Below are 15,517 nucleotides of genomic sequence, written 5' to 3' on the forward strand. Positions count from 1 at the left end.
CCTTATTTCAGACATTGTGATATATCAGTATATCATGATGTTTAGCTGGTGGTATATCACAATGTTGAAAACCAGATATTGCCCAGTCCTACTTGAGCAGATTGTATATGGCTGGAGAGCAGAGAGAGAAACATGCCCGGCTCTTCCATTTCATGCCTGTTCTTTGGTCACTCACTGGGTTTCCACTGTTTGCACATTGGTGAGGAGAGGGGGCAATGGATCATAGCCATTATCCATTTTATTCTATACAATGATATATGCTGTATAGGCCATGGAGCCTGCTATTACTGCTACTGCTATTATTTATTCGATTTCTTACCCGCCCCTAACCACAAAGTCCTGAGGCAGGTTTAAACAATGTTAAAACACAGTATTAAAAACAGTTTAAAATAAATTACAGTCACAAGAGTAAGGCGGGTCTTTGTGTGTGTGTGTGTGTGTGTGTGCATGGGCGTACCCAGGGGGGGGCAGGGGGGGCAGCTACCCCCAGAAGCAAATAATAATAATAATTAAATGGTTATCGGCAGCCTAAAAGGGAAAAAAGCTCTCCTAAAAAAGCTCAACTACTGGTCTTTCTCCCCCTCCCAAAATCTCAAGAACAATTGAGCTCTTGGCCGACTGTGTGTGTGTGTGTGTGTTGTGCCGGCTGATCGTTGCAAGGGAGCTTTGGAAACTGAGTTCCCTTGCATGGCGAGTAGTTCCTCTGTGAGGGCTGAGGATCCTGGGAAATTGAGTTTTTCAGCCATTTGGGGCTTTCTGTTTGGGGGGGGGGAAGTTTTCCTGTTTTTTGAAGCTGTTTTTGTTTTCTGTTTACATAACGTGGTCAGTAATCTAAAAACGAACCGAACCCCTAAAAAACGGGGCATTTCTCATCCCCAAAAAAGGTCAACAACTTTGAGCTGAACCCCAAAAAACGGGGGTAGATCACTGCTGAAAGTAGATCACAGTCTCTTGGGAGTTCGCCACTCCTGGTATAAGACATGCAACCAGAATAAAAAAATTAAAAAAATTCAAGCAAATAATTGTAATAACTACCGTAATAAAGCACTGCTATAATTATATATAATTTCCCTAAAATTTTGGTTTCATTCGCCTTTCCGTGCTGAAATGTCACAACCTGAACGGCCATGGCTTGCCCCCCCCCCCAGTTTTGATCCTGGGTACGCCCCTGTGTGTGTGTGTGTGTGTGTGTGGTGAAAGGCCAAGGCAAAGAGGTGTATTTTCAGCATATGCAGGGTTTTTTGTGGCGGTATGTGGCAGTACGCCATGGTACGCTGTAACACCACCTCTTTCCGCCTCCTCCGCTGCCGCTGCTTCCCTGGAGGTGTTTTGGTGGGTCTACCACAAAGTGGCATGGCTAGAACAACCAACTCCCCCCCCTTCTCCTTTCTGCAACTAGCAGGCCACTCTAGCCACAACATTTTGGCGGAGCAGATCGGCTTGCATGTCAAGAAAACAGTCGCCCTAGCCGCACCACTTTGTGGTAGACCCGCTTTGGCGGGTCACACCAAAATGCCTCCAGGGGGCAGGAAGCGGTGGCAACGAATGAGGAGGCAGGCAAAGGGGGGGGGAGGGAGGTGGAGGGGTGCGTGCCGCCACTGGGTATATGACAACTACATAACGATGATGGAAGATGCTCCTCTGTGGGGAGGAATTCCACAATCTAGGGGCTGCCAAAAAATAATGTCCCTCCCAGACTGCCCCCTGATTCCTGCCCCACAAATAATATTGATTGATCTTATCTGGCATGAGAAATTAATCCTGCTACGTTGCCAGACAATTAAGCAGGATCATGAGTATTTTTTCAAGGTGGCTATAAACCATAGGCTTTAGTAATAGGATGATGCTCTTGCCACTGTCAGAAATTCACACCACTTTCAGTTTAACTACTGAGATATGTAACAAGCTTTAAAATAAATAACGTATTCCGGAGTCACTTTTGCACTGATTATGCACATTACTACTGACAGCAAAGCAAAACCCCTACTATACAAAAGGAAACATCAGAGAGAACACTGGTTTTAGACATTTGTCGCATGGTTACAGCCTCTGCAACTTCTAATAAAATGAACCGGCGTTACTCAGGAAAGAGTTTTAATCGCTATGAAATAAAATTGTTTCAGTTTCCCACAACACAGAGAAATTGTTGTTGCTGCTGTTTTTATTTATGAATCACTTCTCTCGACACATTCCCAAAGCAATTTGCAGCATATATAAAACTGTTACACATAGCTAAACGATGAATAAATTAGAGTTGTGTATAATATTCATTTTAGGACCAAACATAAACAAAAATTCATGGAGAAAACATTGCAAATTACGAATACAAACAGTAGCACCTAGTTTTTTGCTGGTGATTAAAAAGCTTCCTGCTGAATCCAACGAGAAGTTCCACTTAAACATATAATGCCCCTATACACTGAAATTCTCCAAACAGAAAATGCAAGTCAATACAAATGCATGCAATTGTATTGTTTTCCACTGCAAAAACTCATATTGCAACCAGGACTTTGGCATAGCTTGAAATATTGATCTACACAGAGTAATTCCTAAACCTATATATCTGCTGTGCTGAAATGATAAAGTAGTGGAACGCATACAAAGTGGTTTTTGGAAGTCGTTTGCTCATGAAAGAAATGAGTTTTATCATTAACACGGAATCAGGAAAGTACCTGGTTCACTTATTTAAGCCAATGTGGAGAAAGTTAGTTCCAGTTCTGAAGTTTTCAACTGGGTTTAAAAGGCTGCTGCAATTGATGAACGAATGCATATGTTAAAGGCGAGTGGCACACAGCAAAATGCAATATTGTAAAACTGCACTGATTATATAGTGGATAAATAATAATAATAATAATAATAATAATAATAATAATGCACAAACCACAAGTTCATAAATGATACGTTACTTGGCAAATGGCAACCACAGAATTTACATCCCAAACAGCTAATGTACTTACATAGCCTCTTTTAGAATACCAGACACTCTCTACCTACAAACAGCACAAACCAGAGTGGCCACTTTACCTTCTGTAAAATCAATCAGTCCGAGCAAATGCAGCAGCTTCAGAGACGCAAATATAATCACAACTATACCCACTGTTTGCAGTCCCTCCGACTCCCATTCCAAAGTCAACATTCTTCGGGCAAGCAAATCATTCCAGTCAGCTGCCAAGCCACTGTGCAGTCTGAAGGGAAAGGGAGGATTTTGCCAGTACTTTGCTAACACACGCACGCACACATATGCACACACAAAAGTTGCCAGTGTGGTGGGGTGAACTGAGGAAACAAACTGACCACACAGGCGCAAGCAAAGGGGTTAACTGAAGCCCCTCTCCTCCTGCATCTCGATGCTTCTTGATTTCAGCGCTTCCTGCCAGAGAGCTGAGGTAGACTTTCTTCACATGCAGCGAGTGCTCCCACTTCAGAGCTGTTAGGAGGGCAATTCCGTTTCGGAACTCAAGACTTTGCTGTGTCAGTTCCGTAAAAGCAACCCTCCCAGGGAACTTGCAAGAGACAGCATGCAGCAGCCGGCACCGTTTGATCAAGTGCTCGCAGGCTCGTGCCTCACAGTTGAGCGCCGGCTGACAGGAACAGTGCTCCAGAGCTCCTCAAAAGCCACGCTAAGCACAGGCAACTCTCATCTTTTTTCATTAGGGGCTTATCAGAATACTTTGATTGCTGGGTTTGAGTGAGCATTTAGCTGCAGGTGCATTGCTGATCCAGTCTCTCTCTCTTCTTATTGCTGTCTCTTCAAGGGCCCTCTGCACAATGCACAGAGGCAAGCTTTTCCTTGCTTAGCCCCAGCATGCGCTCAACAGGGAGCAATCATCCTGTTTATCTCCTGGCACAGATCTTCCACCAGGGTGACTTTCTCTCCCCCCCAAAAACCCCTCCTAGAAACCAGAGCAGAAAAGATCTAAACAGCTGGGATCTTTCAAGGAAATTTGGAACTGCTTCTCACCACGTGCCCCAAAGTGCTAACTGTATTAGCAGGGAAATCCCAAGAAATCCCCGGAGACCTGTTGCCCAGGCCGTGTAGAGCAAGCTGGACCAATGGTCTCACTCAGTAAAAGGCCACTTCCTATGTTTGTAAGGCCAAGTCCTTGAATGATCAGGGAAGAAAATAATTAACTAGACATTATATTGCAGCTTATTACATCCTTCAGTGCTTCTAATATGCCCAGAAAGCAATAAAACATGAAGTAGTTTTGGAGGACTGTTATAATTGTCTTGATGAAAAGCTACCTGTCAGGGGTGGGCAGGGAAGAATGGTGGAGACCACCTCCCCAGCCTGACCCTTCCAGAGAAGAAGAAGAAGAAGACGACGACGACAGTTCAGAATTGTAGCAGGAGTTTGAGGGAGACCACAGCTCAGAGGAAGATAAGAGGAAGAGTTGGGAAATAATGGGATAGGAGGAGGAGGAGGAGGAGGAGGAGGCAGAGCTGGAGCAGCTGGCTGAAACGTCATCACTAGAAAGCATTCCAGACCCACCATCTCCCAGAATCCAACGAGCCTTAAAAATAGGACAGCAAAGAGCTCAGAAGCAAAGGGCCCTCAACCATAGAAGGGATGACAAATGAGGAAGTGGGAGAGAAGGGGAGGGGAGATTTACTCGCCATTATTCCAAGAGGCCACATTCTCAAGCCTCTCTCTCTGTGAATATTGAATAAAAGCAGATGGCAAGGACTTTCCCTCGTCTTGTCCATTCCTGGGGACCTGCCATGGGGGTTGGTTCCTCTGCTGCCTGACACTACCACAAAGTCCTGCAATGGAAGAGATGTCTATGTGACCCTAGTATTCCAGTTTTACAACATGCTTTTGGGACACTTTGGAAAACCTGCCACTTTTCAGTTTCAGTATATGCTATACAAAGGTCCATATAGTTAAAGCTATGGTTTCCCCAGTAGTGATGTATGGAAGTGAGAGCTGGACCATAAAGAAGGCTGATCGCTGAAGAATTGATGCTTCTGAATTATGGTGCTGGAGGAGACTCTTGAGAGTCCCAAGGACTACAAGAAGAACAAACCTATCCATTCAGAAGGAAATCAGCCCTGAGTGCTCACTGGAAGGACAGATCCTGAAGCTGAGGCTCCAAGACTTTGGCCACCTCATGAGAAGAGAAGACTCCCTGGAAAAGACCCTGATGTTGGGAAAGATGGAGGGCACAAGGAGAAGGGGACAACAGAGGATAAGATGGTTGGACAGTGTTCTCGAAGCGACTGGCATGAGTTTGGCCAAACTGCGGGAGGCAGTAGAAGACAGGAGTGCCTGGTGTGCTCTGGTCCATGGGGTCATGAAGAGTCGGACACGACAAAGCAACTAAACAACATAAGGACAGCAGCAGATGGCATGACCAGCAGATGGCATGACCGGCGGAATCGCTGCAGCATACCTGGATGGAGAAAGGTGCAGCAACAATAAGGTTTGCATGCTGCCCAGAAGCCAGAAGAGGGAGCGCCTGCTTAACCCCATTCCCTAGCCACCAATTATCTGGTCTAAAACATCCCTCCAGCCAGTTTTCTCCTGCAAAATTCCAAACAAATGTATGTCTACCCATGTGGAGAAAGTAATGAGCAAACTGGAATGAAATGTATGAATGACATCACAACTTCCTACCATCCTGAAATGGAGGAATGCAGCAATACAGTATGGGATCAATCAGATCTCATTCATTTGCAACTTTTTCTGCAGGGAGAAGGATGAGGGGTGGGGCATGCGTCTGAGACTCTTACTAGGTGAGTTGTACCTGAAAAGTGATGATGGGACAAGGGCGTAGACAGAGGCAGGGGGGCAGGCCCAGGGAGGAGTCCCAAAACCACACCAGAAATCTGTTACCAGCTATCTTCATAGGGTTGCGAGTTCAGACAAGAACCAGGAGCTGACCAGTAGGAGAAAATGGCAAGGCAGTATGAAGGTAGATCGCTGGAGGCTACAGAGTGTATGACGCATATGTGTTTGGCGATACAGCGATGGACCCTAGGTACACCTCTGGACACAGAAATCTCCCCTCTCCAATCCAGCAAAAATCCCATTGAAACAAAGTCCCATTGAAACAAGGAAGCGACTTAGTCACATTGAAGCCAATCACAGCTTATTTCACTGCTTTTGAGACTTGGTTATGACTAACTCTAGATGGGCTTGATTGAACCTTTATCTCTCTATCACTTTGCTGCCACTTTGCCAACCTCTGGGCTCTTCATTCCTACTCTATCTGTTAATAGGCAAAGAACCAGGAAGGGAACATATTGTCAAGGTGGAAGATTTGCATAATGGTGATTTGCATAATGGTGCTATAAAAGGCTTCCTAAGTGACAGGATGACATGGTCAAGCCTTAATTGACTGGCATAGAAGGGCAGTTTATCAGAAAGTAGTTACTTCACCAAAATCCCTCCTCCCCAAAATGTGAAACAGCTGATGAATCACAAAATTTAGAATCTTTTTAGTTAGCTGCCCTGATTTCTATGCTTTCCTCTGTCAGGTTGGCAGAAATGAACCAAAGTTTTGAAATGTACATGCAAAAAAACCCAAAACTGAGTGAAAGCCAAACATATAGTCTTGGGTCTTCATTTACAGATAAATATGGTAAGAGGTAGAATGCAGGAATCTCAACTAAAGCATCCATGACAGATGGCCATACAACTTCTTCTTAAAAACCACCAAGGAAGGAGAGCCCGCCACCTCCCTATAGAGTCTGTTCCGCTGTCAAACAGCTCTTACCATTGCAAAGTTCTTCCTGGTTTTTAGTCGGAATCTCCTCTCTTGTAACTTGAATCCATCAGTTCGAGTCTCCTACCTTCCAGAACAGCAGAAAAAAAGCTTGCTCCATCTTTCATGTGACAGCCCTTTAGCTATGTGAAGATAGCTGTCATATCTCCTCTCATTCTCCTCTTTAACGTACCCAACTCCCTCAACTGTTCCTCACAAGGCTTGGTTTCCAGACCCTTGATAACCTTGGTTGTTTTCTTCTAGTTTGTCAATATCCTTTTTAAACTGTGGTGCCCAGAACTAGACACAGGACTCCAGGCGAGGTCCAACCAAGGCAGAATAGAGTGGTACTATTACTTCCCTTGATCAGGACACTATACTTCTGTTGATGCAGCCTAGAAGAGCATTAGCAACACCCCCCCACCCCCAGTGCATCACACTGTTGAAGAAGAAGAAGAACAGTTTGGATTTGATATCCCACTTTTCACTACCCGAAGGAGTCTCAAAGCGGCTAACATTCTCCTTTCCCTTCCTCCCCCACAACAAACACTCTGTGAGGTGAGTGGGGCTGAGAGACTTCAGAGAAGTGTGACTAGCCCAAGGTCACCCAGCAGCTGCATGTGGAGGAGTGGAGACGCGAACCCGGTTCCCCAGATTGCGAGTCTGCCGCTCTTAACCACTACACCACACTGGCTCTTGTTAAGCTTGACTCTTGTTAAGCTTGTGGTCTACTAAGTTTGTGGCATGTTGAGACCTTTTGGGTTTCCTCAAGGCAAATGAGTCCTGTGTCCGAAGGTGGGAGCCATAACAGCATGAAGCAGAAGTTATCAGTGCCTGGTCGTGGAGAGAACTGACTAGCAGGAGAAGGCAGAATAAAGGTAATTGGCAGATAGGCTCCATAGGTCAGAAAATGAGCTTCACAAATCAACCTTATACAGGTGTCTTTATCTGAAAGCAGCTGCCATTTAAAATAGAAACCACCTTTTAATACAGTTGAGACATTCACTTTAACATGCAGATGATGGAATAAGATGAAGAAATGTAGGTGTACATGACCTTTGGCACCGATCCACAAATCTTAAGATTTTAAAAGTCACCTGAGTGCCTTCTGTAAGTGTCTGAATGCCATCCCCATTTCCATAATTTACTAGCAAATGATGTTTTGCCTCCTATACATGTAAACATGAAAAACCAAACCTCATTTCATAAATCGTTCTGACATTTCCAACAGAGCCTCTTAAAATCTTAACTAGCTATAAATGAAAACATAGATAATTTCTTACACAAACAATCACACACACACACACACACACACACACACACACACACACAAGATACAGTCCCTTGGTTTTATTTTATTTTTGCAAATACAGTATAACAGAAAAAGGAGGGAAGGAAGGAAGGACGGGCATTCTAACTGGTAAATTTAAAAGATCATGAAATGTAAAGGCCAGACTCATAACCATAGTTTTGAGGCTTAAACTGAACCAGCTTTCAGCAGAGCTTAGTCTCCAAACCTGGTTCCAGAACCATGGTGAATGTCTCAGCAAGTCATACACTTGCCCCTGCTGGTGTTGCTATGGTAACCCAGTGCACCTGGCACCCTTATCTCAGAATATCCAGCAGCATGGGGGATGTGATCACTCAAGAAATGGGCCCAAGCACTGTGTAATTCAACCCAGTTCACATTACACCAAGAGGGCCAGGCATACATGTTTCTTTCCTTGTTCAGTTGCTCACTAGGGATGCCTACCCCTGCCTTAAGGTCTAGGACTGGCAATGTCTCCACATCTCAATCGGCATTGCTCATGGTCAAGAATGATGGAGGACCACACTTGGCTAGCCTTGCCTTAGATGATTAATGTATCTCAGAGTTTCACTATAGGCAATGTTTTCCCACCACAGTGTTGGTGAAGAAGAAGAAGAAGAAGAAGAAGAAGAAGAAGAAGAAGAAGAAGAAGAAGAAGAAGAAGAACTTCAGAGGTCCTTTCAAACTTTGGATTTGGCAACAATGATGGTTACTTTCTCTGATATCTTCATGTTCCGTTGCCAAGCCCCCTTCTCTCGATTTAGACCCCTTTTACCATTAGCTCTGTGGTACAGGTTTGGTGAGTCCACTAAGAAAAAAGGTGTAGGTCTAGGACAGAATATACCAGAACAAATTACTCCAGAAAATACCAGGAAAATGCAGGTTTGATATAGCTGGATGACAAACATACAGCCTGAGGGTCTCCCTAGTTATATTTGAATGCAGTCAGGACAAGACACACACACACACACACACACACACACACACACACACACACAGAGACACACACACACACACACACACAGTTACAGGTGGGTAGCCGTGTTGGTCTGCCATAGTCAAAACAAAATAGAAAATTCTTTCCAGTAGCACCTTAGAGACCAACTGAGTTTGTTCTTGGTATGAGCTTTCGTGTGCATGCACACTTCTTCAGCTGTCTTAATACAAAGAAATTTCAGAAATAGACTGGAAAGAGAAGTGACTGAATTGCAACTAATCACCAAACTTAAAACCATGGAGAAACCTGGTCTGAACAAAGACATTGGATTCTTATCTCATTATACATAACAAAGCTATCTTTAGCCATTTCACCCCTTGCCTTTCCCTGCAAGACTAATTGCAGCCGTTAAGAGTTTAAGCCGTTAAGAGTCAACAGGTTTTCCACACCTATCAGCTGATCACCCATTCCCACCACCCTTCTGAGTAATACCCCTCCCCACGCCCTCACTATATTTAAGGATCTGGTGACTTCTGTTTCGGTGTATCTGAAGAAGTGTGCATGCACACGAAAGCTCATACCAAGAACAAACTCAGTTGGTCTCTAAGGTGCTACTGGAAAGAATTTTCTATTTTGTTTCGACACACACACACACACATAAAAATTCCTGATGACTGATCAGAAGCACAAAAGGAGGTACAAATTTTATAATCTCCTGGGGAAAACTATAAGTAATGGGAAGAGTACATAACAGACACAAAAGCTTTAGCATTTCAGCTACTTTCAGCTACAAAGGCAGTAAGGAAAAATGTGGGCAGATTAGCCTCCTATTGAGTCAATCAGAATGGACATTAGGCTGAACCAGCTGTGAGACCACAGGTACTTCACACCTATTAGTTTGAAATCTACAGAACATGTATCTGTCAAAAAAAATCCCAAATACTGAAAAGACTGATTTAGCAACCAATTTGGCATTGTTATTTAAGAAATCTACCAAAATTTCCAGTTCCTCCAAATTTTCTGATGGCCAAAATATATTTTCTCTCCGTAAACTTGGATAAAACAGGCTTATTTATTTCAGCTACCTGCAGTCCTGGAATGCAAAAGCAGATTGCTATTTCAGTAAGGAGAGGTAGGGATGACGAGCCCTTTCATACACAAGATTTGTGATCCAGTGAACATGTGTTGGAATCTACAGTCAATGTTGGCTCTACACAGAGTGTACCTGTATGACAAACAAGCTTCTAAACATGTTTGTCCTAGTTAAATGTTAAATTTTTGAGTATAGACTTTTAAAATATCAGTTGCGTACATCCCAGCCACATGTGTTATTATTGACAGACCAAGCTGGGATCTATGAATGTAAAAAAAGTGCTTCCAACCAGTTATATGGGGTCCAGTTGAGCACTGCAATGTGGATAAGGAAGCGTATCAGTTCTGCATACAAAAGCTGCTTCCAAATGCATATCTTCCATGCCAGATGAGGAAAAATGTTGGTGACTTGTGGAAGTCAGCTGATAGTTCACCACAAGTCAACCAGTGTGATATCAGCTGAGTACAGTATGTGGAACCTCAACAGAGTCTTCAGAGATTTCTTGTTTTCATTAAAATACCTGTAGCTGCTTCCAGAGTCCTCAGTTAAGGGGAAAACTCCTCTCCCACACAGTTCAAAGTAACAAAGTGTTCCTTGTCTCCAGACAGAAGACAAAGCTAAACACTGCTATCTACGATATACAGTGGATGCTCAGGTTGCGAACGCGGTCCGTGCGGGAGGCGCGTTTGCAATCCGCAGCATCCGTGACCCGCAGTGCTGCGTCTGCGCACGCGCGCGTTGCAATTTGCCGCTTCTGTGCATGCACGAGCACCGAAACCCGGAAGTAACCCATTCTTCCGGGGTCGGCGCGTTCATATCCTGCAGCGAACGCAACCCGCAGCAAGCGCAAACCGAGGTATGACTGTGCACTTCTTCTGGTGTCTAAAGTAATGATACATAAGTACAGAGAGATATGCTAACACTATCACCATGCTAGCTAACACTGCAGTGTAAAGCTCATAGCCTCTTCCCCTAATGCTCACAGATTCAGAGTGAGAGCCTGACAGCAAACAGGGCAGGACATGACCACCATGGACATAATGAAAGCAATGCCCTAGAGACCCACCTCTACATTCCTGAACCAATGGGAGGGTGAATAACTCAGGAAGTCATACACTTGTCCCTGTTAGTGTTGCTATGGTAACCCAGTGCACCCGGCACCCTTATCTTAGCGTGTGGGATGTGCTAAGTCAAGAAATGAGCCCAAGCGCTGTGTTCACATTACACTAAAATGAAAGCCCTTGTGAAGTCCTAAACTTTGGTACAGAATTATGCATGCACTCTTATGCACAAAGTTCCTGCATATACTGTCATCATAAAGCTGTCAGGCAGAGGTGGAGCAAGGTGGGTGTGGTGGTTGCGGGCTGCCGCAGGTGTCACCTCCAAGGGGTGTGTGTGTAAGAAAACTGCTGCCAAAACGGTCTGCACGCTGGCAAAAAAAGCTCAACAACTTTGTCTCCGCAAAATAATAATAATAATAATAATAATAATAATAATAATGAAATAAAGTCAAACCATCTTTGCAGGCAAATATGTGTGTGTGTGTGTGTGTGTGTGTTGGGGGGGGTGACAAGTAATTTTCCGCACCGGGTACCACCTGACTTTGCTACGCCACTGCTGTCAGGGAGTCCTCTTTTCTGCTGGACTGTCTTCTTTTTTACCCACTTTCTCTTTGTGTGAATGAAGGTGCGTGGCAGTTTCTAAATATGTTCCATAGATCTGATTGACCCTCCAGGGCAGATTTAGAGGTGTGAGGGGCTGCAGGGGAAATAGCTTCTCTCTCCAGTTCCACTGACAGAAGTTTGACCATCAGCCGAATGGAAATCAATGGAAATCACGTCACGGGCCCAACCAGTTTAAAAGCCAGTCAACAAGAAATCTCCGATTATTCAAAGCTCCTAATTTCCTCCAGGTTATATTTGGGGTGGAAAAATGTCCATGAACTCTAGAGAATATGTGGGCATTTTCAATAAACAACAAGAATCATCATTTAAGAAAAAATGGAATGGCACAAAAATTACCTAAGATTTTTTTTTTGTATTCCCTAGTTTTAGGAACAATTTCTCAAGTGTGATGGGTCACAGGCTTCAAGTAAAACCAATCTTGAAAATTGCTGCATGAGCTGTTTCATGCTGGCTTTTTTTTAATAAGAGACTGGAAGATGCAACACTCACTCCGTTTGGTACAAAACTTTTTGGAAACAGTATATCAGCAGACTTTTCCTTTCAAGTGATATCAGAAAAGTTAAAGGCCACAGCAAAAAGCAATAAAGGTGCTAAACAAAATGCACTTTAAGCCCCCGATCTATTAAACAAAGTTAATGAACTGCTGGAGGATGAACTCGGCATTTTTCTCTCTTTCAGTTTGTCCCAGTTACAGTGACTGATAAACTTTTTTGTGTGTTTCTCCCAGTTTTTTCTTAGGAAATGTTTGTTTCTTTCAGCTAGAGATTGAAGAAAACAACAGTTCCCAAACTGAATGTGTACCCCAGTTATTCAGAGATACGTTTGAACATTAGGGAGCTTTAGAATTTTTATTTAAAAATTATCTGAATCTAATAATAATAATAATAATAATAGTAATAATAATAATAGTAATAATAATAATAATAATAATAATAATAATAATAATATATTAAATTTTTCACAACAGAAAAATACAATACAAAATTTATAAAATAGGAACAAAACCAAACTAATAACCTGAAAATAAATACTTTCCCCCCTTCCAAAGATGGCAACATAGGCCAACCATGATAGGCAACGATGGTTTTTCTAATCTAAATTAAGCTGGATTGCTTTTGGATTTCTTGGCTCCAGCAAAGATACAGGGTTGCCTAAGGTGATGGACTACATTGCTCAATTATGCTTGCCAGATTGTAGGCAATGATTCAGAAAACCACTCTCAGCTCATCCCATCCAGTCTCTCCCCTCTCCAGTCATTGGCTATAGGTGGAAATTTGCCAACTCACCTCTTCTACATATGGCAATTCGTGAACTTCAGATCTACAGAGCCATTCCTGCCACCACCAGATTTTCTCGCATCTCGTAATGCACGAATAGCTGCAAGTTGGCTCAAAACCCCAAGGCAATCTTATCTGGCAAATTTTAATCAAGATATGCTAACAAATAAAAGTAAAATAAAACATCTTTCCAAGTTAAATGAAATATAGTCATGCCTTGGTTTCGAACAGCCTAGTTCTCGAACGTTTTGGCTCCCGAACAACTGAAATTCAGAAGTGACTTTTCTGGTTTCCGAATGTTCTTTTGGAAGCCGAACGTCTGATGGGGCTTCCACGGCTTCTGATTGGCTGCAGGAGCTTCCTGATGCCAATCAGAAGCCGCGCTTTGGTTTTCGAATGCTTTGAAGTCAAACGGACTTCCGGAACAGATTCCGCTCGACTTCCAAGGTATGACTGTAAAGCTATTCCACACTTTACATATCTCTTTTGGATTCTATATGTATGAAGCATGTAATAGGTAGATGTGTATATTTGACAAAATCTTGATGTGCATATATTCAATATATGAGAGGTCCTTATTGCTTGATATTGCTGGTATGGCAGCAGACCTTAGGAAAACTACATTTCCCAAGGGATGTTTGTGGGCTTGCATCCTGGTGTACTGCTTTGCAGCATGCATGGCACAAGACATGTGCATTGGTGTGGGCAGACAGAGCCATCCAACCATTCCCATTTCCTTTAGGATAATCAACTTCTGTTAAGGTTGGACAGAGGTGATTTAGGGGATCAGCAGGGGAAAGGAGGCAGAAAGGGACTGGGTAGGTGGGTGGAAACCCATAGGGATGAAGGTGAGTAAGCCTTTGGTTTGCTTAGAAAATAAGATTAGCAATCTCCTGCGTTTTTGGCTTATTTCTGAAGCAGTCTGGCGCAAGCCACTGGAGGGCAGCCCACTCCTCCCTAGAAGTCAGTGGGTTAATTTAGCCAGGTACAAGCAAACGATAACAGTTCCCAGATGAGCAAGAGCCACTTTGCAAACCTTAAAGCTGCTCTGAGGAGGCCAGTTTATATAAAAGGTAAAAGGGTATAGGGACCCCTGGACAGTTGAGTCTAGTCAAAGGCAACTCTTGTTTTCAGGCCGAGGGAGCCGGTGTTTGTCCACAGACAGCTTTCTGGGTCATGTGGCCAGCATGACTAAACCGCTTCTGGTGCAACGGGACAATGTGACAGAAACCAGAGTGCACAGAAACGCCATTTATCTTCCTTCTACTGCAATACCTGTTTATCTACTCACAGTGGAATGCTTTGGAACTGCTAGGTTGGCAGGAGCTGGGACAGAGCAACGGGAGCTCACTCTGTCATGGGGATTCAAACCGCCAATCTTCTGATCAGCAAGACCAAGAGGCTCGGTGGTTTAGACCACAGCGCCACCCGCGTTTGTATATCTCCACATGACAATTGGTTCCATACACTGCAGCTCACCCAATGGGAAGGTGATTTTCTCCATGCCACTCCAAGTTGGGGGGGGGGTTCAGTGAGGTGGAAAAAGAAAGTCCCCAATGACAGTTGTCATACAGAGTGATATAAGGGCCCGTGTATGGTCACCACTAGTGTGCTTTGCAGCCTGAAAAGTGGAAATGAAGGAGATGATAGAAAAAGGTGGAATCTACCCACATATAAAAAAAACATTCTGAAAATGCTTTTTAAAAGCACTTTAAAAAGTACACTGAATTTTCCATAAGGCTCACCATCACGTGTCACATTGTATAGTGCACTTAAAACACACTTAAAATGTTTTATGTTCAGTTGTATAGCTGTCTCCTAAAGTGTAGGAAGCTAATGAAACCAGTAAAAACAAAAGATGAAACAAGGGAGTGAGGGATCTTAGTAGGTCTTAGAAAACAAATCATTTGAATGGGTCCTCCTCATTCAAGGGCAATTCTCTCCCTCTCCCCAACATAACTGTGTCCCTTGTACTGTCTTCCAGGTTGACTGACTTGAAATACCCATTGTAATGCTTTTTGCTGCTCTCCTACACACACACACACACACACACACACACACAACCAGGCCAGCCCACTCCTACTTGGGGAGGACTACAACCCTGCAGAAAATGGCAGGATAGGAAAACGAATCACCAATGTCCAGTAACTGATCACCTACTCTGGAGTAAAGGACAAAAAAAACGCACAAGCATTGACATGAAACCAGACAGCCTGGCCTCTGCATCCTGTATCATTATGACAAATCTATAACTTTCCTTTCACCCTTGGCCCTAACAGGAGTGAGTCAGGAAATGAAACTTGCGAAGGTTGTATTTATGTTAAGCAGCAATTCTTGTATTGCTGCACTTCTCTCTGTGTGTATGTTTTAACCACATCTTTCCCACTAGTGTGCTTTCATAGTTTTGAAACACTGCCAGGTTTTTTTTATTATTATTAAAAAAAACAACCTCAAGAGCAGTTAATTTTTTTCCTGGAAGCCGCTGGCATGAACGTGAGGATAAATGTGT

At 43.5% G+C, this 15,517-nt stretch overlaps 1 protein-coding gene across 8 annotated transcripts in view; it reads right to left on the minus strand.

Annotated features, from left to right (window-relative positions):
• The window catches only part of KCNIP4 (potassium voltage-gated channel interacting protein 4), a 359,055-nt gene that overhangs the window by 79,404 nt on the left and 264,134 nt on the right, over window positions 1-15,517 (minus strand). Inside the window, exon 1 of one of the 8 annotated variants that reach the window (XM_033159530.1) lies at window positions 3,025-3,192. The exons of 6 other annotated variants lie outside the window; for them this stretch is intronic. In XM_033159530.1, coding sequence (XP_033015421.1) covers window positions 3,025-3,136 — 112 coding nt within the window. In that variant the 5' untranslated portion in view covers window positions 3,137-3,192. Of the gene's footprint in view, window positions 1-3,024; window positions 3,193-15,517 lie in introns of those variants that run through there. One more of the 8 variants, XM_033159537.1, reaches the window with a different exon arrangement.

Source organism: Lacerta agilis, chromosome 9 (genome assembly GCF_009819535.1).
Source record: "Lacerta agilis isolate rLacAgi1 chromosome 9, rLacAgi1.pri, whole genome shotgun sequence".
In the NCBI taxonomy this organism is placed as follows: domain Eukaryota; kingdom Metazoa; phylum Chordata; class Lepidosauria; order Squamata; family Lacertidae; genus Lacerta; species Lacerta agilis.